This window comes from Phacochoerus africanus, chromosome 16, assembly GCF_016906955.1.
Source record: "Phacochoerus africanus isolate WHEZ1 chromosome 16, ROS_Pafr_v1, whole genome shotgun sequence".
In the NCBI taxonomy this organism is placed as follows: Eukaryota; Metazoa; Chordata; class Mammalia; order Artiodactyla; family Suidae; genus Phacochoerus; species Phacochoerus africanus.
In genome coordinates this window covers 24,454,176-24,481,914 of record NC_062559.1, presented here as the reverse complement: position 1 = coordinate 24,481,914, position 27,739 = coordinate 24,454,176, and the positions used below count along the sequence as shown (strand labels likewise).

General features: G+C 40.3%; 2 protein-coding genes across 5 annotated transcripts in view; both read right to left on the bottom strand.

Annotated features, from left to right (window-relative positions):
• The window catches only part of CADPS2 (calcium dependent secretion activator 2), a 492,759-nt gene that overhangs the window by 332,481 nt on the left and 132,539 nt on the right, over nt 1–27,739 (bottom strand). The window lies entirely within an intron of this gene.
• RNF148 (ring finger protein 148) lies at nt 583–1,811 on the bottom strand. The gene has a single exon (XM_047763029.1). The coding sequence runs from the start codon at nt 1,663–1,665 to the stop codon at nt 754–756; it is 912 nt and encodes a 303-aa protein (XP_047618985.1). The 5' UTR covers nt 1,666–1,811; the 3' UTR covers nt 583–753.

The window sequence follows — 27,739 nt, the reverse complement described above, 5'->3', positions numbered from 1 at the left end:
AACAAAATCTCAGTTTTGCCCTAGATCTATATTATCAAAATGCCCCAAATAGAGATATACACCACCTTAAGAGGAGAGCATTTACTTGAGTCAATTCTAGAAGGAACCATAGCTGATCCAATAGGCTACAATTTAAAGGGCTCTGGCAAACAAAAGTGATTTTCTTAAAATACTGTCTAAATGAAGCATATGCTAATTTAAAATATTTTTGGATATATAACCAGAAATAATTATTTAGAACACGTTACCTACAGAGTCAGTAAGCTTTGACAACCAGACTTCCTGGGTATTAATAAAATTAACCTTTGAAAATGAAATCAAGATCAGCCATACCACCCTGAACGCACCCAGTCTCATCTGAAATCAAGATCTAAACCTATAATCAAGTTTATTGAACAGAGGCATTATTAGATATCAAATTAAACATATGGAAACAAAGTATAAAAATTACTAAACTTTGAAATATTCTGTGGCATTACAATTGCTGCAATTTGAAAATCAAGATTAATTTTGCTTTTAACATACACTACTGTTCTTATTGAGACAAGGGCAAAATGCGTAACAAAACACTAGAGAAACAAGTTCAAAGAGCTGGACATGATACGGAGTTTTATTTTAAAAACACTAATTTCACCCTTTTTAGTACTTGCATAGAGAAGCTACAGTTGAATTTTCTCTCTACATCAAGTGCTAAAAGAGAATTCATCTTAATCTTTGGAAAGACTCAGATCTTCGGGAGATTCTCTGGGTTTCTTAAGGTTTCAGAATGTCACACTTGCACATGGGGCATGTCCTATGGGCTAAAAGCCAGGGGTCGATGCACGCCTTATGGAAAAAGTGTTTGCAAGTTAAAGTACGTACTACATCTTCAGGTTTGTATATGTCAAAGCAAACAACACAACTGTCTTCTTCCGGGTCCAGTTCCTTATCCCCGTCTTTGAGCACTCGCAGTGGAAGCTGACCTATAGCTCTCCTCACATCTGCCTTTATGTGTCTTCGCCTCCGGGTGGGATAACTGGGCACTCTGGGTCTCCAGGCACAGAACAGGAAAAGGTAGGCCACCGTGGCAGCCAGGAAGGTAAACAGAGACATGACATAATGGCTCAGCCAGGGCATGTGCATTCTCCCCACTTCAATGATGATCGTCACGTAGACGCCTTTCTGAATCAAGTGCAACAGTTCCATGCCTTTCAAGTTGCCTATCATCACCGCCACTGTCTTTTCCGTTCCCTGGTGAGACATGGGAAATACTTGGTTGCCCGTACCTGGATAGTTATAGATGATCACCCCATTTGCTCCTTTCTCTGCCGCCACATTGATCTTGTGTGTGAAAGTACAGCCTCCTCGTTCAATGAGGGCCAACCAAGAGTCTGCCTGCTCAGGCCTGCTGAAGTTGGTCATAGGATTACAAGCATTCTGATTCCATCCTTCAGGAAGTACCACCACACCAGACACCCTTTCCAGAGGAGAGTGATTCCCGAACACGCCACTCTCTCCTAATTCTGATATAATCCGAGTTCCCACCTGAAATGTTATATTCAGGTGGGCTGTCCAAATGGCTTTCCCCTTGGAGACAGGAAGGCTAAGTAGCAGAAAGATGCTGAGCCTCAACAGTCCAGATGAAAGAGATCTATGGATTGAAGGAGTAATTCTAAGTAGGTTCATCCCTCCATTTGCCTAGTAACTGACTAATACGAAGAACACAACAGCCGTTGTAAAAGAAAAGCTTGCTTCAAGGGCTGGCAGTAGATAATTAAAGCAGGTAAATGGAAAAAGTCTGCATGAATCAAAGATATCTTCCTCCTCCTGGCATTTTTATTTAGAATAACATTTGTTATTAGTACAATGTGATTTCAAGAAAACTGTGGCTTCCTGGTGGGGAAATTGTGACATCAGAGGTATTTAAGCCAATCCAAGAGTTTATATTAGTGCACTGCATACTGAAATCCTATTGGCCAAAGAGCTAGGCAGCAGTGACTCATGCTAAATACCAATCTGAATAAACGTATAAAGCAAAAAAAATGAAGAAAAAAAAGAAAAGGGTAAGAGTTAAAAACCAAACAAACAAAAAACAACCACCTTGAGCTTCTTTCCTGGTTCTGGATAGGCTGAAAAGCTGCCTAAAGACTCCTATACTCATTTTTCTCCTGTCTATAAGGCAAAGCAGAAATCATTCACGTGTGACTGCAAGTACCTGGAGAATCACTAGTTCTCAGGTATCATTCTGTGCCACCCAATGTGCCATTCTGAGGGAAGGAAGAACAAGTCCTTCCCACCTGCTTCCAATATTAAATGCTTACCCCAGGCCTAAAGATTCAACGTGAGGGTAATTAATATAAACCTATATTGTCCATCCTGCCAGGCAAATTCGACTTTATTCACTAAAATCACTACTGAGAATCTACTATGGGCTCAGCAAATGCTAAGCATGGGTCACACATTGAAGAAACACAAATCTACTTTGTGGAAATTATCTGGTGAAGACAGATTAATTTTTTTGGCCATGCCTGTAGTATACAGAAGTTCCAGGGCCAGGGATTGAACCTGCGCCACAGCAATGACCCAAGCTGCTTCAGTAACAACCGATCCTTAACCTGCTTGCCACAAGGGCACTCCCTGATGAGGGCAGCTTTTAAAAACACATACGTGTAACTCCCAGTTGTGATAAGGGTTCTGCAAGTAAAAACACAGAGGATCAAAAGAAAGAGTAAAGGTAAAAGGGACACAAACTGTGATTGGAGGCTCCAGGGCACTGCTAAGAAAGTGATACTTGGGAGTTCCCGTCGTGGCGCAGTGGTTAACGAATCCGACTAGGAACCATGAGGTTGCGGGTTTGGTCCCTGCCCTTGCTCAGTGGGTTAACGATCCGGCGTTGCCGTGAGCTGTGGTGTAGGTTGCAGACGAGGCTCGGATCCCGAGTTGCTGTGGTTCTGGCGTAGGCCGGTGGCTACAGCTCCGATTGGACCCCTAGCCTGGGAACCTCCGTATGCCACGGGAGTGGCCCAAAGAAATAGCAAAAAGACCAAAAAAAAATAAAAAAATAAAAAAAAAAGAAAGTGATACTTAGTCTGAGACTTGAGAGATAAATCAGAATTAGCCAAGCAAAGAATAAGCTCAGAAGACCTCAGACAGGGGAATCAGCAGTTTCAAGACCCTAAGATGAGAAGGAACTTGGCAAGTTACAGGATCTGAAGGCACCTGAGTTTGGCAAAGCCAAAGAGGCAAAAATTAAGAGTGATGAAGGAGGTAAGGCTAACAGCAGTCAGAGGTTCAGGGTCACAAACCTTAGACTATGGGAGTTCTTGTTGTGGCTCGGCGGGTAATGAACCCCAACTGGCATCCATGAGGACACAGGCTGGATCCCTGGCCTCGCTCAGTGGGTTAGGGATCCAGTGTTGCTGTGGCTGTGGTGTAGGCTAGCAGCTGTAGCTCTGATTTGACCCCCACCCTGGGAACCTCCATATGTCAAGGGTGCGACCCTAAAAGAGACAAAGAAAAAACAAAAAAACAAAAAAAAAACAACCTTAGACTAAAGGATTCCCAAAGAAGAAACACACTGAAGGGTTCCAATCTGGGGATCGTGACTTAAGTGTTTCAAAGTGTTCACTTTTTCAAAAGTGCACTTTCGCTGCCTTAAGTGGAAAGTGAACAGAAAGAAGAGGAGAATAAAGCGATGAGGGTGTTCTGGGCAAAAACTGGCTCGGACTTCTGAAATCGCCGTAAAGATGTGGAGACAGACAAATCAAGTTACTTTAAAGGTGCATTAACAGAGGAAGTAACTAGAAAGGTGGTGGTAGGCAGGGCAAAGGATGACCACAGCTATCACAAGTCACTACACCATTTTACTGTTGCAAACTACAGCAACCTTTCTGCTTTAAAGATGCCTTAATGCTTGCTTAGAGTTTAAGCAGTAACTGTATTTTAGCTCAAAACATCTCAAATCTAAAGAGTCTTCATAGAGCTGAAAAGACCAATTTGAAAAACTCACTCATGTATTGCTCTGTCAGGTGAAGTGGTTAAGGCGCTGGTAGTTAGGACTTGCCTTCTCTCTTCTGCCTGAATCTTAGGACAAATGTCCTTATATGAAACAATACTTTGTCTCTGACATAGTGGTTCCCAGGTAGGGGATAATTTTGCCTAGGGGTCTTTGGCTATTTCTGGAGCCATTTCTGACTGGTACAACACTACTGTCACCTACTAGTTCCTGGCCAGGGATACAACTAAACATTCTAAAATCCATGTAACGGCCCTGTGCAAGCAATTATCTGACCCAAAGTGTCAGTAACAACAGCCCTGGGAGAGAGGAACCATCCCCAAATTCATTTGTCCCCGACAAATCAGGTCTCTTATTATGACACTTATAATTGGCAATATTGTAATCCATTAAGGAGGATTCCTCAACCCATATCCATTTACCGTTTTCCCTGAAATAAATGCAGCAGCAGATGCCTGCCCCAGTGATCTATTAGCCTATGAAGCCTGATTAAAAACTATTTATCACGGCCAAATCCAAGAGCCTTCTATGCTGGGGCCAGAGTAGCTGAATGGGAAAGAAGGGAAGTGGGGGAGACTGGATGACTGATGTTACTCTAATCTGGGCCTTTCAGACCATTTATTCAATACACAGACTTCCTTTCTTTTTAATAGCCAAGTACTAAGGAGGTTTTCATTAGACTGCTGCAAACACCAACCAAAAGCGACTGAAATATACTAAGGTTGGAGGATCCCCTGGTTCAAAATCCCTGCCCACTCCTTCCACCTTGCCACACCACCTCTCTAGGTTGATCTTCCTCTTCGATAGACTCACTTCATTATCCCCCAAAGTGGCTACCGTCGTTCCAGGTATCAATAGGCAGAAGGGCAAGGGCAGACCACCTTCAGAAGCACAGAGACACTTTTCTTTTCCAGAAACCTACTAAACTTGCCTCAATGTCACCATGGTTAGCAGTAGATATCCATGCTTAATGGACCCACCAGAAATCACAATTGGTTCAGGTTAACCACAATTTATCCTACACCTTCCCCAATGGAGTACATGGCAAGAGGGGACGTGAAGGTCATCAGTGCCCTGCCACCAAAGGAAAAAGGTATGAGCAGAAAGGTGAGGAAGTACATGAAGTTCCTGAGGCTTCCCAAAGGAATGCTATTTAAATAACCATTAGCCACAATAAACATGTGATATTCACTCTATACAAGGTGGTGATAGGAGCCAGAGCCTGTTACCAGGGACACAGCATGGCCTTGTTCTCAGGGGTCATCATCTAGGCAGGAGAAGAGTTATACACCAATTAGCTATGTACCTTTCTATTTCCTAACTGCTGGGTTCCTATTAAAATTCAAGGTTATAATTGCCGTTAATGGGGGGGGGGGATAAATCAGCCTCTCTATTCCTTTGCTATTCAGCAACCTCTGTTGAGAATGCTCAAACATCCAGAACTCTCTATTTGATAAGAACAACAGCTCAATACATTCACACAGAATTGCCTAGATAAGATCTCTAGGAATATCAGAGAGACTTCAATATGTTACCTCACAAGTCCCTGTATTCAGGGCTACGATACTATTAGAGATGTCTAGGAATCCACAAAACACTCTGGATTTGCATTTCATCCTGAGAACAGCTGTATAGGGTTTCTGTGAGTAATGAAAGGCATCATAATGGGAGTTGGCAGGGACAGAACACTGACTCCTAAGTAGCTGCCTAAGAACAACAAAAAAAGTAATGCTCATGACAAGTATTTTCTGAACTATCTTTACTTTTAAAGAATTTTAAAGATAAAACTTACTTGAAAATGTTACTGTATTTGATTGCAAATTGGTAAGACCTTGTAAAAATTTCTCCCATATGTTAATCACTACTCTCACATGGTCTCCTGGATATACCCAATAAACGATTATTTCCCATAAACAACCATACTTTTCCCTCTTACTATTTCTGAACCCAGGAAAGAGTTCTGAACATGCTAAAATGGAATACGGTCAATTTAAAGACTAATACATAAGCTTTTTGAATTACCAACAGACCATACTATAATGGGGGCAGGTACAGATGTATAAAAGTCACAACATTTGCTCAGGCTCTTCATTCATTATTCTTTACATTAATAAATAACTTTCTACATCACCAAAAGTTCTGATAACTCCATGTACTACGGGGAAAAAAAAAAAAAAAAAAAGCCAGAGAGACATTTTAAATCACCATATCACTAGCCGTGACTTCCTCATTACGGAAGCCAAGATTCCTATTCCACTCTATTTGTCCACAGTAGAGATAACACGGATGCATGAGGAAAAGGCAACTTGTAGCAGTGTTCCAGAAGTCCAAAGCTCCAAAATCCAGTGTAACATTAAAGAGGAGGAATTTCCACTGACGTTTCTCAAAACACCTAACAGTGCCTGGCTCAAGAGAACACGTTTAAATGAATGATTAACATGGCCAGGCTTACTACACTTGGGCGAACACTTTCCACTGCTTTAGTTTGGCCTCATCATCATTCCACAGTCTACAATTTTGCAATAGCATCTCATCTGCTATCACTATTTTGCTCACCTTGAGTTCCTTCTGTTGCCAGAGCAACCTACTAAAAAAAAAAAAAAAAAGTAACGAAGTATCCAATGGCACAATGGCATGTCCGCTTGCCTAAATCCTGACATGGCTCCCACCCTCCATAGGGTAACACCCAAGCTTCTCAGAAAGGCACTATAAGCCTCTCCAGCCTGGTCCTCTTTCCTTCAATCCAGCCTCATTTGCTACTATTGTCACTCCTGAAATGTCTGTCTGCAATTCTGAGGCCTTGGAGCATCCTATGCTTCTATTTTAGCAGTCACTACGTTAGATCTTATACAGGCTTGTTCCTCCCACAAAACTGTCTCTACGGTAGGAGCACTAATTGCGAAAGTGTCCCACTTACTTCCCTCCCAGTGATGATGCCCTTTGCAATGTGACTTAGCAGGTTGTTCCATCAGGAGATGGAATTTATTTCTATAGGGCTGTTGAAATAAATCCCATCTCCTGATGGAATGGTGACTCAGGGGCCTGGTGACTCCTGCTGGCGGACAGACTGGCAGGAAAGCGATGACATGCCAGCACCAAGCCTAAGCCTGAGTGGAGGGGTGCACTCCTCCTCTGGCTCTTGGAACCCTGCTGCCCTCCAGCGAAGAAGCCTGGCCTGACAGGAGAGCACAGGTGTTCCAGCTGGGGCTACCCCAGGTCAACCTACAGATAGGCCACCATATGCGCGCCCCCAAGACGAGCAGAGATGTCTCCAAAATCCTGAGGCAGCCACAGACATGTGACTGCATCCAGCGGAGACCTGAAGAATCGCCTCACTCACCCAGACTCCTGAGCAATGACAGATACTGACCCTTTTAACAGTTCATTTAAATTAAAAAAAAAAAAAACTGCCCTGCTATACATGGAGTTTGGGAGTGGTTTATTATACAGTAGCTGATACAATTCCCTCCACAAAATGATCTACTCTACTAATCTCCAGGTCTGGGATTAAATCTTATTCTCATTTTTTGCATATTCAGCTTCTAGCACAGTATCTAGCATATCATAGGTTCTCAATGAAGATTAAGTTGACAGTGTCATTCTCTGAATACTAACCTGTAAAATTACTTATCCAATAATGCACCTACTTAATTTAATTTTCGAAAGGGTGATTATTTCAGTTAGAGCAGAGAATAGTTAGAATATCTGTAATGATTTTAACCTTTAATTCTTCTATAGATTTAAGACTCATAAAAGTGAAGTTTTTATAGTCATACCTAAACGCTAAGATAAACGACCATCTGGAATATGACCAAATCCCTTTTAAACTTTAATGGGTATAAATCAAACTCCATAAATTCTCTTTTACATTCTGAATTCAAGCCTATAAAACTAACACTAAATTGATAACTTTTTCTTCTCATTCAGTCTACCAAGTTAGAAGACAGAATAGCTATCAACAGAGTAGAAACACATCACTAGTAGTTTGGGAAGTAACAGAAAAACTTAACACTGCTTTTGCATCAAGGAGGAGAGAGAAAAGCTGAACAAACATCCTTAAGCAAACATGAGATTCAAGATTAAGTACTCTGGAGTTCCCACTGGGGCACACAGAAACGAATCTGACTAGGAATCATAAGGTTGCGGGTTCAATCCCTGGCCTTGCTCAGTGGGTTAAGGATCTGGAGTTGTGATGTAGGTCGAAGTCGCAGCTGGGATCCCTCATTGCTGTGGCTGTGGTGTAGGCCAGCAGCTGTAGCTCCAATTCAACCCCTAACCTGGGAACCTCCATATGCTGCAGGTGCAGCCCTGAAAAGAAAAAAAAAATTAAGTACTATAATTAGTGGTATTATCTTTCTTTGAGCCGAAGACAAAACACACTTTTTACCATTTAGACTGGATCTTTGTTTGAAAGGGTGAAGGGAGGCAATATAATCAAATAAAGAAAAAACATTACGCAGAATCATTTGAAGAATCACCAGAACTGGCCCTGTTCTCTTAACCGACTATTTTGCTTATGTAGTTAAGAACCACCGAGGATGAGGCGGCTGCTTTTGGAGCTCTGTCATTTCAAAGTTGTCCTAAAGCCCTAAAGTAGATTCTAGACCTCTTTAAGCTACAACTGGTCATCAAGGTTTGTACAAAGCTTTGTCTTCCCAAGACCCCTGGAGTGCAGTTAACAGAGTTCTTAGCAGTCAGAAATAGCAGGGCAGTGGCAACTAAGATTTTCCCACTTAGGAGTTTCTGTCGTGGCACAGCAGAAACGAATCCAACAAGGAACCATGACGTTGCAGGTTTGATCCCTGGCCTCCTCGCTGAGTGGATTAAGGATCCGGCATTGCCATAAGCTGTGGTGTAGGTGGCAGACATGGCTCAGATCTGGCATGGCTGTGGCCGGCAGCTGTAGCTCTGATTCAACCCCTAGCCTGGGTACCTCCATATGCTGCAGGTGCAACCCTTTAAAAAAAAAAAAAAAAGCAGGGGGATCTAAGTGGGAAAATCTTTTTCAGATTCACAGGTCACAAAAGCTTTATTCATTTATTACGTAATTTGATCTCTCCTGGGAGGCAGCAGAGAAGAAAAACAGAAATACGGAGTCCTCACACACGCAGAAACTGTCCTGAAGCCCAAGGCTATAAGACAGAGTATCTGTGAAACCCCACACACTTGCTCTGTGAAGGGAGTCACACGGAGCCTCTGTCCTCCCATTTGTAAGATGGGGAAGTGATGCCTGCTTGGTGCCTGATGACCTATTTCACATCTATTTGAAATTCACCAAGCACACTGCTAGCATAGGGGTTCAATAAAGGGACCCTGCCCCTCTTCCTAATTCTCTGAAGGCTCTTTCCTCCCTTTTCCACCCAGTAACGTTTTCTCAGCCTTCAAGACTGAGCCCCATCTCCCTTCTGTAATCGTCCCGGTCTAAACAACCTGCTCCTATGACACATTCTTTTTGCACACCTACTTGTCATTTAACTTTGCCATATATTACATAGTATAGTTACAGGTCTGTCTACACTTGTTTGATTGAGAATGTCTTGGGAGGAGCCGTGTCATCTAATTTCTATAAATCCTGTTTCTTCCTCTTGTCCCTACACTAGCACAGTAAAATCTGTTCAGGGTCCTCCAACAAATGTTTGACTTTTTGAGCACTTGTTCTTCCAAATAGTAAGACATACCAGCAGCTTTTGGCAACCTCTGCATTACAGCCATTTATTTAAAAAAAAAATTGAAGGAGCAATGATTTGACATGTCTTCCCTCAGCTAAGAATTACTTTGACAACAGTTGTCCAGAAAAAGGTTTATTGAGTATCACAGGATCAGAGGCCATCTGTCTCACATTTTCCCTCCACAAGTCAAGAATAAAAATTCCATCCACATCTCTGTTTCTGAGAAGTAAAAAAAAAAAAAAAAAAGTGGAATAATATACAGCCATAAAGCAACTATTTCTAATGCATAAGCAACTAGACTATGAAATTAAAAATGCCTATTTATATTTTTACATATAAATTATCTTTTACATATTTATTGATTTTGTTCACTTCAGAGCCTCAAGTCCTAACATCTTATCCATGCTAACAGTTACAGCAAAAAGTTCAAAATGCAACTAACTTTCTCAACAACCCAGAAGGCCTTTTATTCCAGCCCCAAATGCACTAAAACCCTGCAATCCCCAGAAACCATTGGACAAATCCAATACAAATTATGTTCCACTATGAACTTCTAATGTTATTAAAAAATTCTGCACCTAGATTTTTAATAAAAACAGTATATGTTACACATGTACATTTTTAAATAAAAATCAAAAACTAGGTACATTTTTAAGAAACACTATTTTATTCTTTTTCCTACATCCTTAGGAAATTATATACTGCCATGGTGATATTTTTCTGCAGGTGTTGAAAACATTAATATTCTTTTCCCCTCTAAAAAAGGATTTTTTGACAATTACATGCTCTTTGAGGGTAGGATTGTTATACTCCTTTGTCTTTCTACACTGATTTATGTTAAAATCAATTACTTGATTCTTCGCAAGAAAGGTGATTCTCTGACAAAAACAATCTGGCAGGTTGTGTTTTTCACATACTCTCCAGGAGGACAGCCTAAGAACTATCTAACTCAGCATCTACGCTTTTCTTTCACTCATTCATGCACACATTTATCAAGAACCTACTATGCGCATAGTTCTAGATGCCGAGTCTACAGCAGTGATTTTTAAAAAAATTTTTCTGTACTCATCAGTCTGTGTACCTGGGGATTCAAAGATGAGGCCAAGGTTGTATCTTATCCAAGAACTCTGATGTAATTTTTTAAAAAGTCATGTGAAGTAAGGGCAAAGAAGTACGAAAGGATAAAGCCTGCTACAAATGGAGCAGTTAAGTCACCCACAGTCCGGATACCCTAAGCTAGTATGTTTCCTGCAATCTGCGAGAAAGCAGCCCAAACAGCTCATTTAATCACAAAGCCTCATTAATGCAGGTTTATGAAGCTCATGGAACTGTTGAATTTTTATATTTAAAAACAAATATTTGATAAGCAGTACCAAATTTTCAAAACTCTTAGGAGGATTAAACAAATACACAGGTTCTGAAGCATTTAGAATACTATGACTCAGACACAGACCCACAGTTGTTCACCACAATATCATCATAGTCTCATTCGCTTATTATACTAGGTAAGAATGATCCCAAGGTCTCTAAGGGACTTTCTCAATCCTTTCATTCTAAGGAAGTCTCCATACTGACATAAAACATTTAGCATCATGTTTCTACATGCAACACTTTAAAAACTACTGATTACATAAGAGTCTGTGAACATCTCCAGCTAAACAACTAAGTGATTGCCCATTAGAGAAAATACTTCATGATTCATAAAGGGTACGTGAAGAGTCAGATCTTGCTGATTATGAGTATCAAATTAATGGATATGCCAACTTCAAAAAAACAGGTCTTTTTTGTTCCTTCACACCCACGAACCTCCCATAAAAACAAAAACTAAGTTAACACTTTTGATTAGGTCTCCTGGCAAGATCTCTTTCAATATGCTCACCCAGTTATTGTTAAATTAGTAATCCATGGCACACTGCAAGAAGAACATTCATGTCACCCACGACTCAAAGTTTAACTTGAGACTTAAGAGGTTATCATGTGAGAAAGCAGAAGTGTAATATCCCCACCTAAAACAAGTAGTCTGGGCAAGACCTGGAACTCCGTTACTATTGTTCTAACGTCCATTTGAGTGAGATTACACTAACAGAGATTACACAATTGGGAAAATCAAATGACTGATACTCCATATAAATCAAAAGTCATACAGTTCATCCAAAAATGCACAGGAGTGACAGCCTCTTTACCTGCAAGTATTTTAAGTGGACAATTCATTGTTCCTTTCCTCTCTACAACGTTTGAGTTGGTTCTAGATGTTTTAAATTTTTAACTTGATTTTATACATCTCATTTTAATTTCTTTGGTAATTTTTTAAAATGTTTTTCTCTTACCCATCCTTTAACAAAAATCAAACATTTATAGGGCCATAGGCAGAACAACTATAGAAAGAATCCACAGTAAACTGAAGATTGAATGCCACAAGAATCGACTTATGTCTCAACAAAAAATACATGTATGTAAAATGGGCTACTTTGTGTGAGACACAGATCGAGAGCAATCTACAACAAAACCCACTGCTAAACACAGGCGTAAACCTACTTCCAAGGTGATTAGCACAGTGTTCATAGTTGGCAGAAGATTTACACTTTGGCCAGAAGCACATAAATACTTATTCCTCCATATACTTATCAAAGTTTAATGCTGCCCAGGTTGCAAAACTGAAAGATGACAAGTGCTATTTACTTTAATCCGAATATCCTTGATCACAAGGGATATTAACCATCTCGACACTGTACTAAGTTGAACAATGACTCCCCAAAATATCTGTGGCAAATTCCTGGAGCCTGTGAATATTATCTGATTTGGAAAGTTCCTGCAGATGAAATAAAGAATCCTGACCTGAAGAAATCATCCTAAAGTATTGGGCAGGTCCAAACCCAAGGACAAGTGCCCTGGTAAGAGTGTCACAGGGTAGATTTGGCAGACAGATGAGAAGGGGGCAATGCAAACACAAAGGCAGACATCAGAGTGATGTGGCCTCAAGCACCAAGTCAAAGAACGCCAACAGGCAAGCCTGGAAGAAGCTTCAAAGGATTCTGCCCTAGATCTCCCCTAGAGGGAAGGTGGCCTTGATTTCAGAGGTCTGGCCTTCCGAACAGACTTGTTTTAAGTCACAGAGTTTGCTGCAATTTATTACAGGAGCTACATGAAACTAATTCAACAGATTGGCCATTTAGGTTTCCTATTCTCTGAATCATTTATATTCCTTTTTCATGAGTTGTTAGCCTTTTCATACAGATATACAGGAGTTCTGCATGCATTTTAGACAGCCTATGCTAAGTATAAGCACTATGATATCTCAGTCTTATTGTCTTGCTTTGTTTTGCTTGTCATATGAAATATTTCAGCTTTAATTTAGGAGAAATTCTCAATCTTTTGATTTGTGTTTTCTTTGGCTTAAAAAAATCCTGTCCTAGTCTTCATACTTTTTCTTATATTTCCTTCTAAATTTCTGCTTTTCACATTTCTCTAGTTAATATATTTAGAATACATTTGTGCAGAAGGTAAAGACAGAATCTAGTACTAACTCCATTTGGGTAGCCAATTATCCTAGTAAAGTGTATCCAGTCTACTACCCCCAAAGTTCATTATGCCACCTGTAAGACATATCGAGGTCATGTCTGTGCAAAGGTTTATTTATGACCTAATGACTTATTTACTTGCCTTCTGCTACCGGTCTATCTCAATTGCAATGACTCTGATCTCTGGTGGGGCAAATCGCCCCCCATGTCACTACTCCTCCTCCTCTATTGTGGTCTTGGCTATTGCTAACAGCCCTTTGCTTTTCCGTGTAAATTTCAGTATCATCTTGTCAAGTGACAACACAAAGCAAAACCCTATCAGGCTGTGATTGCAATGACTTACTAAATTGAGGATAATTGCTATCTTTAGGACAGAGTCTTTCTATTCAGAAACATGGTCTCTGTTTTATATTCTCCAGTAATACTTCACAATAGTCTCCCCTGGGGTCTTGTAGTATTAGGACTGGATTTGTATTTAAGTGGTACTTTATATCATGATGCTTTTAAGAACGAATTACTTTTTTTCCTATTGCTATTTTCTAATAAGTTACTTAATAAAAGTGCTATAGATTTCCGTTATGTTTGCTGGGTAAAAGCCAGACAATCTTGAAGTCATTACTTTCACTAGTGTTTCTATAGGTCCCCTTGAAATTGTCTAGGTGGAAAATACACCACCTGCAAGATACAGAGTCTCTCTCTACAAGTTTAACAACACTCTTTCTTATTCCATTACAGCACATGCATACCTTGGAGAAACTGTAGGTTTGATGCCAGGCCACCATAATAATGAAAGCCATACAAATTTGTTTTTTGGTTTCCCAGCGTATATGTTATGTTTGCATAATACTGTAGTCAAGAAGTGTGCAATGGCATTATGTCTTTAAAAAGCAATGGACATACCTCCATTTTTAAGTATTGCTAAAAAAGCTAACCATCTTCTGAGCCTTCAGCTAGTTAGCATGTGTTTGCTGACGGAGAGTCTTACGTTGCTATCGATGGCTGCTGACTGATGAGAGCGGTGGTTGCTGATGGTTGAGGCGGCTGTATCCATTTCTCTTAAATGAAGTTTGCCACATCAACTGCCTCTCTCACAAATGATGTCTTAGTGGCACACAAGGTTTGATAGCATTTACCCACAAAATTGGACTCAAATTCTTTCCCAACTTGCCACTGTTTTATCAACTAAGTTTGTGTAACATTCTAAATTCTTTGTTGTCACTTCAACAATCTTCACAGCTTCTTCAGCAGTAGATTCCATCTGAAACTGCTTCCTTTGCTCATGCATAATTTGCAAGTCCTCACCCACTAGGCTTAAGCATGAGATGGCAGCAATTCAGTCACGTCTTCAGGCTCTACTTCTAATTGCTGTTCTCATGCTACATTTTACCACATCTGCAGATATTTCCTCCACTGAAGTTTTCAACTCCTCCAACTCATCCATGAGAGTTGGAATCAACTTCTTCCAAACTCCTGAAATACAATATTCAGTCAACTATACTTCAAAAAAAAAAAAAGAAATCTCGGTTAATGTTAATATTTTGACCTCCTCCCATGAATCAATCACTAATGTTCTTGGTGGCATCCAGAATGATGAATCCTTTTTCCGAAGGTTTTCAATTGGCTCTTCCTGGATCCATCAGAATTACTATCTATTTCAGCCACAAAATTACAAACTTTGCTTTTTGTTTTTTATTTTTTTTTTTTAAATAGCCGCATCTGCAGCACATGGAAGTTCCCAGGCTAGGGACGAATCAGAGCTGCAGCTGTGACCTATGCCACAGCAACACTGAATCCTTAACTCACTGAGCAAGGCCAGGGATTGGAGATGCATCCTCAGAGAGGCAATGTTTGGTCCTTACGTCCCAGCCACAATAGGAACTTCCACAATGTGTTTCTTAAATAATAAAACCTGGAAGTCATATTTACTCCTTGATCCATGGGTGTTGTGTTAGCAGTCATGAAAACAATTTCATAGCACATCTCCATCAAAGTTCTGGGATGACCAACTGCACTGTCAATGAGCAGTAATATTTTGAAAAGAATTTTCTCAGAGTATGTCTCAAAAGCAAGCTTAAAATATTCAGTAAATCACACTGCAGGCAGATGTGATGCCATCCAGACTTTGTTGTTCCATTTATGAAGTACAAGTAGAGCAGATTTAGCATAATTCTTAAGGGCCCAGGATTGTCAGAATGGTAAGTGAACAATGGTTTTCAACAGAAAGTCACCACCTGCATTAGCTCCTAACAAGAGAGTCCCCCTGTCTTTGGAAGCCAGGCATTGACTTCTCCTCTCTAGCTATGAAAGTCCTAGATGGCCGCCATCTTCTGTTATAAAGCTGTTTTATCTACAATGAAAATCTGTTGCTTAGTGCAGCCACCTTCATGAATTATCCCAGATCTTCTGGATTAATTTGCTGCAGCTTCTCCATCAGCACTTGCTGTTTCACCGTGCACTTTCATGGAACGGCGACAGCTTCTTTCCTTAACCCTTAAGAACCAACCTTTGTCAGTTTTGAACTTTTCTTCTGCCAACTTCCTCACCTCGCCCAGCCTTCACTGAAGAGAGTTAAGCCTGTGCGCTCTGGATTGTGTTTTAGCCTTTGGAGAATGTTGGGGGTGGCTTAATCCTCTACCCAGACCACTCAAGCTTTATCAGTATCAGCAACAAAGTAGTTTCGCTTTCTTTGCACATGAATGAGTGATTCACTCGAGTAGCATTTTTTATTTCCTTTAAGAACTTTTCCTTTGGATTCACAACTTGGCTAACTGTTTGGCACGAGAGGCCTAACTGTGGGGCTGTCTTGGCTTTCAACATGCTTTCCTTTCCAAGCTTATTTCTAGCTTTCAATTTAAAGGTAAATGTGACTCTTCCCTTTACTTGAACACTTAGAAGTCTTTGCAGGGTTATTAGCTGGCCTAATTTCAATACTGTTGTCTTAAAGAATAGGGAGGCCCAAGAAGAGGGGGAAAAAAAAAAACAGGGAACAGCCAGTCAGCGAAACAGTCCACACACTTGCCCATTAAATAGTCCATCATTTTATACCTGCGTCATTTGTGCCACTCAGGACAATTACAGTATTAACAAAGTGATCACAGATGACCGTAACAAATATAATAAAATTTGAAGTACCTCCAAGAATTATCAAAATGTGAGAGACAGGAAGTGAGCAAATGATACTGGAAAAATGGTGCCGAAAGACTTACTCCATGTAAGGTTGCCACAAACCTTCAGTTTCTTAAAAAAAAAAAAATTAACATCTGCAGAGAGCAATACAGTGAAGCGCAATAAAAGGAAACCTGTCTATATTCAATGGTAAGTGACCATCATCCATGTCTTATTCCTGATTTTTCAACTTTGATCTCTTTACTCCCTATTAACTATATTGTCTGTACACTTCCGAAATTCACAAAGTTTGTAGAAAATGCTCTTTATCTTGAATAGATTTGTTTCATGCTGAACGGAGGTTCGATTTGATTAAACCCACCCTGTTATGTTAATCATGCGATTCTTCACCTCTTGATGTAGTAGGCGATACATTAATAGTTTTTCTAAGACTGAATCATTCACACACTCATGGGACAAAACATACTTCATCCTGATGTACAGAGCTGGAATTCAGTATTTTATTAAGGATTTCTGTATTCATATAAAATGAGACCAATCTTTAGTTTTCTCTTTTTACATTATCCAAATTTGGTTTGCACAAAGATATACTAGCCTCAAACAAGCTTTGTCTCCTCTAATTTCTGAGACTTTCTTAGAAATTATCTTTCCTTGAAGGTTAGGTAAAAGTATTTGTGCCTAGACTTTTTTGGTAAAACAGACTGGATTATCATTTCACTATCTTAACAGATAAGTCCATTCAACTTTTCCTTTTACTTCAGTCCAAATTATCTTTCACAAAAAGTATCACTTCCTGTAAGTTTCCTAATTTATTGGCATGACATTGTTCCAAGTAATTTCATGATTTTTAAATTATTCTATCTCTAGTTACATCTCATTTTATATTCCTAGTTGTGTTTATTTGTACATTTTTATCAGTCTTGGTAGTATCTGCTTCATAAGTCTTATGTTCCAATTATTTCTTTACACTATTTTAGGATTCCTATTTTATCATATTTATGTCCTTCCACGTCTCATACGTCTGTGACTACCCAGGCTTGGATAGCGATAATTGTTATCTCAGACAAAAGTGTATTGGGCAAAGATCACGAAGTTTAAAAAGGTAAACCAAAAGTTTTGCTTTTTAGCTTTGCCAGAATGCTAGTCAGTCCACAGGATTGTTCTAAATCTATGACCTATGAATTTAAACACTCCCATCAGGAGACTAAGTTTGGCACTAGGAATTTGCCAAGTCTGAACAGCTCAAGAATCCGTCTCTATATACAATCTCCTCTGAAATGGCCTACAACTGCACCTTCCTTCCTTGCAATGATGACCGCCCCTGCTATCCAGTTTTATTTGAGGTTCTTGATCTCTTCTGCCCAACACAAAACCTCTTAACCGTTCATGTCTCCAGGACTGAAGGACATGGGAGTTCTCTCCAGGGACGGGACATCTGCTCTTTAGTGAGTGACCATTATTGAACTGTCCACCACTTCTAGTTGGGATTGGTTGGTCCTCCTCCTCGCAACCCTGCCTCTTTGAGAAGGCTTCTTGCTCCTGAGCCAAACTGGTAGCGGGTGACTTGGACCTGTAGACAAGTCAAATAAATACAAGTGTGGCTCCTCTATAAACCACACAGGATTTCTGGTCCTTGAAGTTCAAAACAGCAGGTATTTTTCTCCCTATGGCTACACTTAAAAGACATACAACTGTGCCTAGGAAGATACCAGTATCATTCCAGCACTGTGCACCAAGGCTACTGCACGGCCCACCTGCAGTATTGAGTCCATGCTCCTTTGAGTAACGTCTGGAGTATAGTATTGGTCCTGCATCTTTTAGTTTATTTTTTTTTTTTGGGTCCTTTTTAGGGCCGCACCTGAGGCATACATAGGTTGCCATGAGCCTACACCACAGCCACGCCATATCCCAGCCGCGTCTTCGACCTACACCACTACCGCGCACAGCAACGCCAGATCCTTAACCCACTGAGCGAGGCCAGGGATCGAACCTGCAACCCTCCTGGTTCCTAGTCGGATTCATTTCTGCTGCACCACAATGGGAACTAAAAGCTGTTTAAGGACAAAGCCAGCTATACTTATCCCACCACGGTTAAAATTCTCCATACTTTAAGGTTTAAAAACTCACATAATCTGTGAGAGAAAGCAAGCTGTACAACTATAAAAACCAACCACAGTGCAAAGCTCTCACATGGTCTGCTCTAAGGTACCATCGAAGCTTAAAGTCCACGTTGGCCCTAACAGAAACATATGATTGTGCTCTCCTAGACTTTACCAAGGGCCATCCTCTTTTACGGACATTTCAACACCAAAACTCCTAAGAGTTTCTTTTTCCTAAGTTTGCAGCAATTTCACTTGGTGGGCAAAACCAGACCTGAAGTCATGTGAGTCTATTTATAGCCATTTAATGCCCAAAGTAAAAGGGAGTTCAGTTTTCACTTGGAATATGAATGTGCCTTTCATTGTACTGGAACAGAAACTAAGAGGTCAAAGGTTGACAATCCCTGTAACGTGTGTATTAAATCTGATTTTCAATATACCAGCAAAATTTGCCACTGAAGGAAACGAAGGCAAAACAAAAACTCTTCGTGCAGTGCACACCTTTCCTAATATTACCCACTCCATACATTCATACCTTTGATTTCAGGATATGACTGATGCCATCTTATCCACATATTCGGCATTATCCCTGTTTACCATTTGGTGTTAATTTCCCAAATAGGCTTGTCAGAACCAAAATTACGAAGTTTTTCTCTTCTCTGGTCCCACTAAACAAGCAAGGATGACAGATATTTAGTGGCAATGCCTGAATAGTCTAACAACTTCAAAAATGTGCAAATTGAAGGCACAAAGACAAAAGCATGGCATAGAGAGGTCTTGTTGATAAGATCTTTTTAAAAACTTTGAACAAAATATTAATGGATAAGACCACAAAGATTTTTACCAAAATTATTTGGCACACTGACTTTAAAAAAGGGGCAGAACCTTTTCCTGCCAATGAAGAGTGGCTACCAACAGCTTACAGACAACACTGTCAGATTTCCACCCGGAAATTATCCTGGAAGTGAAAAGGTGATAACTAACTTTCATAACCAAAGGTGAATAATAATGAAGTAGCTTTAAGATTAGGGAGAGAAACAACACTCTACGGCAGAAAATCATCTTACACAACACTTAGCAAATAAAGTCTTTTCAGTCTTTTCACTAACAGGCCTTAAATTTAGGCACATACCCTGAGGAGGGGGCCATAATCATTTTCCCCATGTAGCGAAATTCCCGGGAAGAAAATACGGATATGCTACTTAATTACATCAGCACAACAGTAGTATACCCTACATTCTTTATTTTTTTTTCCTTTTTTTTGCCACAACGTGCAGCAGCTTAACATTACCTCAGTTCCCAACCCAGGGATTAAACCTGGGCCACAGCAGTCAAAGTGCCAAATCCTAACCCCTAGGCCCCTAGGCAACTCCCTCTCTCATTCTTTACTTTCTCAAAAGACACTGAGTTTACTAAGTGGAAACATCACCCGCGCAGCTTATGTGCCGGTCATTATGCAGGTCAACCATGACCTTTTAACTCACTACTCAAAGCGCCTATCAACACTCTCCATCATGTTCTTACAGAGCTGGAAATGTCTTGACATGGAAAAACCACAGGAGGGAGAAAGGGGGAAAAAAGGAAGGGACGAGGGAAAGGAAGAATTGGGCAGGGGGGGCGGGGGGTGGGCGGCGAGAAGAGGATGGGGCAAGAGGGAGAAGGTGGGGGGAACTAGTGAAAGCTACCTGAAAGAGGGAACCCGTGAGCTCAGCCTCACAGCACAGGGAGAGTCCTCTGGGAAGCCAAGGGTGGCAGGAGCCTTCTAAACAGGGCACAGGATAAGGAAAGCTGTACACTGCATTCAGGCAAGCACGCTACCCCTGTGCAACCACTCATGAGCCAAGGGTATATGAGGACGATTAGCGAGACAAGGTGCTATGTGATATGGGTACTCGCAGAATCCATAGTCCAAATTGGAATTCACATCCTAACCCCCTCATGTGAGATTTAGCAGGCGGGGTCTTTGGGAGGTGCTTAAGTCACGTGAGGAGAACCCTCAGGAGTGGGACCAGTGTTCTTATAAAAGACCCGGGAGCTCCCTGGATGTTGCAGCCAGCTGGGGACACAGTGGGAGGACATCCCCTGTCAATCAGGAAGTAGGTCCATGCCAGCCACGACCATCAATCTGCCAGACCCATGTCTTGGACCTCCCAGTACCTAGAACTGTGAGAAAGCTCTGTTTGTAAGTCACCCAGGCTGGCGGTTTGTTAAAGCAGCTTGAATGCACTAGGACAGAGAGGTGTAAGAGCTGCATGTGTCATCCAAGCATCACAACACAGCACTTGAAGGAGAAAACACTGGATGGAGTGACCAGTTATATAGGCCTTCTTGGGTACAATGTGGGGCGCCCAGAACTCTGTCAGCTGGGGTAACCGCTGGCAACAATGAAATGGACCTGCTTCTCCGTCAGAAGGAAACTGGCCAGCAATCCAAGGTCATGGGAGACTCTGTCTTGCTTTCTCCCATCCTACTGCGTTTATGTTATGGTCACTATTTCAAACTTTTCAAGGACTGCCAGCTTGCCATTTAAACATCCAAAACTGTGAAAAGCCAGGTAAAGAAAGAGCCAAAATGTGAATCTCTCCTTGTTATACAGACTCCATCTCTTTTGTATTCTTGCTGATAGCCATGGAACCTAAGGGGCCGGCCTGACAGGCTGAGAGCTCTGCCAAGAGGGGCAGGGGGAGGAGGGGAAAGGAGACGGGAGTGAGAGAAAGAGAAGGGCCCAGTCTGACTGCAATGTGGGGCTATGGCATGGAGGGAGCACGTTAGAAGCCCCCAACACCGCCCTTCCTCTCTCTGCTCCTGGGCTTGTTAGAACCATCTACTTTCACTGGCTACCCTGCTAAGGAAAGAAAGGTCACCTCACACCACGGCTACCATCTGGGAGTGCAAGAGAGCACGAAACGGAGCCAAAACGGCAGCAGAAAGAGGCTACCAGGCTCAGAAAGAAAGAGGGAAGGCTGGTTACCTCTTTTCTTCCCAACATGCATGGAAGGAAGGTTAAGTATATTTAATACCTCACCTTTTAAGAGTAATCCCATCTATCTGTAATCATCACTGGTTTAACACCTTCTATCCATGCTACCCTATCTGACGTGCATGTAATTTTATAAGAAACGAAGGTAAACTGGAAAGGAATTAAATTCCTCTGTGACACAAAAATTTTTAGAATGAACTCAGCAGTTAGGCTAAAATCTCAAATCTCAGCGGTATATAAAGGATTAAACCTACTCCAAGGTAGGTGCCTCATTATCGCGGTAGGTAGTACATTGGTCTCATAAATATATTCCATGGTGACAAAAAAAATCCCACAAAAGCAGAAAATCATCACATTGCTTCATCTAAACATGTAGAGGTGACTGGGGAAAGAAAAGTTTCTTCTCCACAATTATCTGTTGTCATTTTAAAAATAAAAGCATGGACAATCCATCTCAAAAGGCAAAGAATGTGCTCAAAAAGGATTCTTGCAATAGAAAATGACAGTTACTAATTTTTTTCCTGAACATTATGCTTGAATTAAACACTTCATGATTTCCCCCTACTTCTGGAGCAACAGACTACTCCAAATCCACATAACCAGTGGACATTCAAATGTTGGCTGAATAGAAATAAAACAGTTGTAAAGACAGTAAACGTAGGCCATCCATTAACTACATTAGTGTTAATTCCTAAATGTGATTTGAGAGGTCATACCAAACTTTCAGAAACAAAATTAAAAACTCTTTAAAAACATGATTAGTGATGTTAAAAATGTATATTCCTAAACATACCTTAACAGTATACAAAGTCTAAGGTATTATGTGTCTGTTCATGACAAACCTTTGGGATCTGCTAGTATGCCCCTAAAATGTCCTATCCCCTATCATGTTCCTAAAAGTGAATCACTTAGATTTTGAGTAATAACGAGATGTTCATAAGGTTACTGCCACACCAAACCACCCAAGGGGGATAAGCAAATAGAATTAAATATGCTGCTTTGAATGATTAGGTTTATCCATAGGAAGCTGCCTTTTTTAGTACATAAAAAAACAGACTATGACAGTTGCAAAAGGTTCAAGTGAAAAGTTAACATACCTAATCTTCTCAGCTTCATGAAATCCATACAATGCTAGTTTAAACTTTAAAAGAGTGACAGAGCCTCCGTCATCCCCTACTCTAAGCCCAGAGTGTGGGCCAAGGTGACTTCATCAACTGCCTATACACATCTCTCCCAGGAGACTGTGGACTCTGAGGTCAAGGACCTTACCTTACTCATCTTTGTACTTCCTGAGCATGAGGCAGTACTGATCAACACTAAACTTTTATCAATTAGATGACTCGTTTTGACTTGATTACTGACTTTATTGTCTATGTATGTTCAGTACAGCATAACCCATCATTGTCCTGCTCTGAAAGAGCTTGTAATTATCAGAAAGCATTACATGCGACAATAGGAATTAACTGGCTTCATCAATAATCTGGGCAGGTAGGTACATTATCTGTATTACAGATGAAGAAAATGAAATATAGCAAGATTGAGTTCTGGCAGTTACACAGATGAATGGTGTTCGATCTAGAATTCCAACTCAGAATTTTTTTCTGCCTGTTTTCCTCCTGTGTTTAAATTCCATTTCCCTGTGATGAAGCTCTCACAAGTCCTTTAGGTCAGGCATGGCGAACTATTTTTGTAGCATCGATCTTTTGGCACTTTGGTAAAGTTTATGGAGCCCTTCTTAGGATAGTGCTTTTACATGCACAAAATCAAACTCAGAGGATTATGAGGAAAAGCAGTTTTACTGCAGTTATAAAAGTATTTTAAATAACAAATGCGTGTGATGGCAATTTATGTGCATCTTTTAGAACTCATTAACAAGATATAAGAAGGGATTTAAAAGTACCAGTTTCAGTGAAGTTCATGGACATAAACAGTATTTCAAGATTACGGCAATAAAATACATGATATAGAAATACACGTATTTTGATTAGTGAGAAAGCCAACGGATACTGCTAATACTACTGTTTTTTTTTTTTTTTTTGTCTACATTGATAATGTTAAGGCTAAATGTCAGCTAGAGATTAGTGAAAATAAAAAGTATAAATGTTTTCCCATCTGAGTTCACAGATTTCCTGAATGTCATCCAGATTAAGAACCTCAGCTGTACACTGCAGCTCATCAGTCTCTCTCTGAAATCATCTCCTTTCCTCTTAGAGCACGCATCTCAGTCCTTCCTCACATCCTGGCTAGACCGTTGGGGAATGCGCCTGAACCTTTAATAGGCTATCAATTCCATAGAGAAAGGGAGCATCCTTGCACCTGGAGAAACCACACAGCACCTCACACAGAATGGATGGCTGAAGGCTTCCAGGATAAATGCCCACACATGATACTACCCTTTCAGCTAGAGAGAGTAGGCACCTCATCAACAGCTTGAATTTTTAAAATACAGACGTCCTCCTTCAAGACACCCAATCTGGAGTTCCCATCATGGCTCAGCGGAAACGTATCCGACTAGTATCCCCAAGTTCGATCCCTGGCCTTGCTCGGTGGGTTAAGGATCTGGCGTTGCTGTCAACTGTGGTGTAGGACACAAATGTGGCTCGGATCCTGCGTTGCTGTGGCTGTGATGTAGGCCAGTGGCTACAGCTCCGATTCAACCCTAGCCTGGGAACCTGCATATGATGCAGCTGCAGCCCTTAAAAAAAAGACGACACCCAATCTTACCTCACTGACTCAGTAAGTAAAACTCCCATCATAAACCTGGCTTTGTAGGCAGAAGAATGCTCCTCCCAGTGGTTTATGAAAACAAGATTCTCCATCCTATGGATTTCTTCCACGACAAAACATGAGTTTTTCAACTATAAAGTGGTAAGTAGCAGGGACTGCCTTTTAGTGTGTTCTATGGGGTCCAAGTGAAGACAGGCCCTTCAACAGCATTCTGAAAACAATTAAGATAAATTATAAAAGCTAAACCAAAAATGTACTTAAGAAACAGATGATTAATGATTACCTGGGCTAGTCAAAGTCTTACGAAATTTACCTATGTTACACCAAGATGAGATAAGCTTCCATTTGGACTGTGCCAACAAGGCGACACACATGGCCCCTCTCAAGATCTTATCCTGGAATCCAAAGACAAGAAGCTCTAAAAATAGAAGCTCAATTTTTAAAAAAGGCCTATTGAGTAAATCTGACAGACAATAGCAGTAAAAATATGTGACTTAAGAGTGACATTTACTAAAGAGAAAAACTTCATGGGCTCTTTTAGTGTCATAAACAGAGAAATGCAATTAGGCATCCTTGAATGCTTTGAGAAATTGAACAACGCTCAAATTTATCAAGATAAATTTTAATTCTAAAATTAGAAGTTTGATACCAAAAAAAAAAATCCAGATAAAATATCATTTGCCTAATATAGTTTTTCCAAGAAATCTACTTAAGCTTACGGTTACAAGAAAATTTCCTTATTTTACTTTAAATTGAGCAACTTCAAGAAAGAGTTTAAAATGCATGTTCTTTGTAATGGGGAAATCTTATAAAATGTGATCTGTGTCCAAAAAGCTTACCCAGCAGGAAGCTGCTGGTGGTGCTCCTGCTCAGAGATCCTAGAAGCCATAACTTGGCATTTTCCCTAAAAGAGGATATGGCTGTGCACTAAATTTATTCAAAGAACCAAGATGATCCTGTAGGGAGTCTGATAGTTATAAACGCTCCCAGATATGTATAAACTCTTCCTGAATCATAGTGACAGGCCAAAGTACAGAAAGATTGTGGCATAGCATAAAAACAGCACCTCAGGTAGGGTAGGCCTGACGACGGCAACGTGGAGACCTGCACTTAAGCGCCCTCTCACCAGGTCTAGGGATTAGAGAATGATGCAATGAAGTTAGTCGCATGTGCTTCTGCTCTTTCCAGCTACCTGGCTTGGGTTAAACTTACCAATCGTCAGCCGAACTTGAAATCTGTACTAGGTCTACTCACCCATGACCCCCTGAGAAAAGATAAAACATCCTTTTATAAGAATGTAGATGCAGAAGAAAAGATGAAGAGTTAACAGATAAAGGACCAAACATACCCTCTGCCACAGATGTGCTACATGGGCGTGAAAAACAATCTCAGGTTCTTCTAAAAGTATGTGAACGAAGGAGAAAAATGCTCCAACAAGATTTCCTTGGCTATCGCAAGCAACCCAATTCTACAATCTCTGGATCAGGTCTTCACAAAATGGACAGCAACAAGACTGCAGGCAAGTCTACAAAACACACTGACAGGCAGCAGAAAGCGAGCTACCCTAAATAGAAACGGGAATCGCAGATAAGAAAACACATTTTCCAGATTCCTACAAAATGCTTAATTTAAAATGCCCTCCTCAGAATTTAAGGAAATGTGATGGGAAATAGAATGACTAATATCAAAAGTAACAAATACAATGTGATCTGCAGAGCGCAACGAAAATTTAAAACCTCACTTCTCATTACTGGTTACTGGACTTCATCTATGAATGTGTTGACCTTTTTTCAAACCCTCCTGCCACAGGATGCCAATCTTGGTTTACTTAGCGATCATCAATTCACTAGGGGAAAAAATAGGCCTTTTCCATGGTATTATTTCAAAGTTTACGAGAGATTTTGACAGAACAAACATCCCTTGGAATATAAAAAGTAAATCCTTCCATCCCAGAGTAAAGTGATACCAAGAAACTGACATCAAAATATTTAAATACATATCTGCCTCTCACTCTAGCTTGCATACGACAAGACTAAGCAGCACTTGGGTGGTACATATAAATCCTAGAAAAGGTAATCACAAAAAAAGAAAAAAGCCTTAAAAGGCTCTCGGTTTTCAAAACCAACCATTAAACCACTGCACTTCTTTTTTTAATCAAAGGTTGGTGTATAACGTCAGGGGAAAGAAGCAGGTAGAAGAAAAGTTACGACACCAAACCGAATGTTCATGGTGGGAAGCTGGGGCAGAAATTCCCCATTTCCTTGGGAAGAAGCTGAGAGCTAAAGTCAAGGTCATTGGTGCTCTGGACTAGGATGTAAGATATACAGATTTTAATTTTTTCCCAAAATAAGTGTACAAAATTCTTGGGGCTATAGGATCAAGCCATGCTTTTTGTTGTTGTTGTTGATGTTCTTTACATTTTAGGGCAAGGGAAAGACAACATACAAAGCAACAAATTAACTCTCAGAGGTTTGTACAACAGGAGGGAGCTTCAGAAATCATCTTCCCCCATAAACAGATGGGGAAATAGGTCCACATCAAAGACTTGCGTTACCCTAATATTCTCGCAGAGCTACTAACCCAAGAACGGTGGTAGCTGGAATGAGGAGGGAAGGAAATAACTTACAAACAAGAAAATAAAATCCAAAGGAAATAAAATGTAGTACAGTCTTTTTTTACTTGGAATGTGACTAGGTCTCTCATTCTACCAGAAGAGGAAAATAACTGCAGCACGAAAAACAGTTACAGTCATCTTAGGGTATAAAGAATACTTATCAACAGTATTTAAGAGATGAAGATCCAAAGGGGAAAATGAACGAAGGACATGAACAGGTTAACTCACAAAGAATGAAACAGGAGTGATCAATACGGAAATGTTAAACTTCGCTAACAGGAAAAGAGATACAAGTGAACCTATCAGTTGGCATTTATTTTGTGCTAATACCAAGTGTGAAGAAAAAAAAAGGGCACTCTCATATTGTTACGGCAGCATAAAATGTTCCTACTTTTGAGGGCGATTTGGTCATCTGCATAAAGCGCTTAAAGAATGTTTATCTTCTATGATCGAATAGTATCACTTGAGAAAACTTAAACCTATGTAAGAATACAAATGATCACCTCAGCATTTAACAGCTAAAAATGGAGACAACTTTAAGTGTCTAAAAACAAGACGGAAATTGCATAAAATGTAGATGTACACAATGGTCTATTACACAGCTACTTAAAACTATTTATGGAGAAGATTCAATATTCAAGAGTGATCACGACATGAAAATTAAATGATTGTTTCATACATGCAAAAGAGAAACACCAAACTTAGAACTGTCTATAGATATTGGGATTATAGAGGATATTTATCTTCCTAATACTTTAACAGAAGTTTTTAAGAGGACAGAAATCTTTCCTCTTTGTTTTTCAACTAAGAGTCACACAATACTTCTATAAAAGTGTTCTTAAAGTAGTATCAAAGTAGAAAACTTCTGAATCCCAGAATAATGCATTTTAAATAAGTACACAATAAAAGGGCCAAAATGAGCGCTTAGTATTTTGAGATGAAAATATTTTTCTTTTAATGCGAAATTTGTAAATGCTGAAAACAATTTTTTTCTTTATTGAAAGAATTCTCA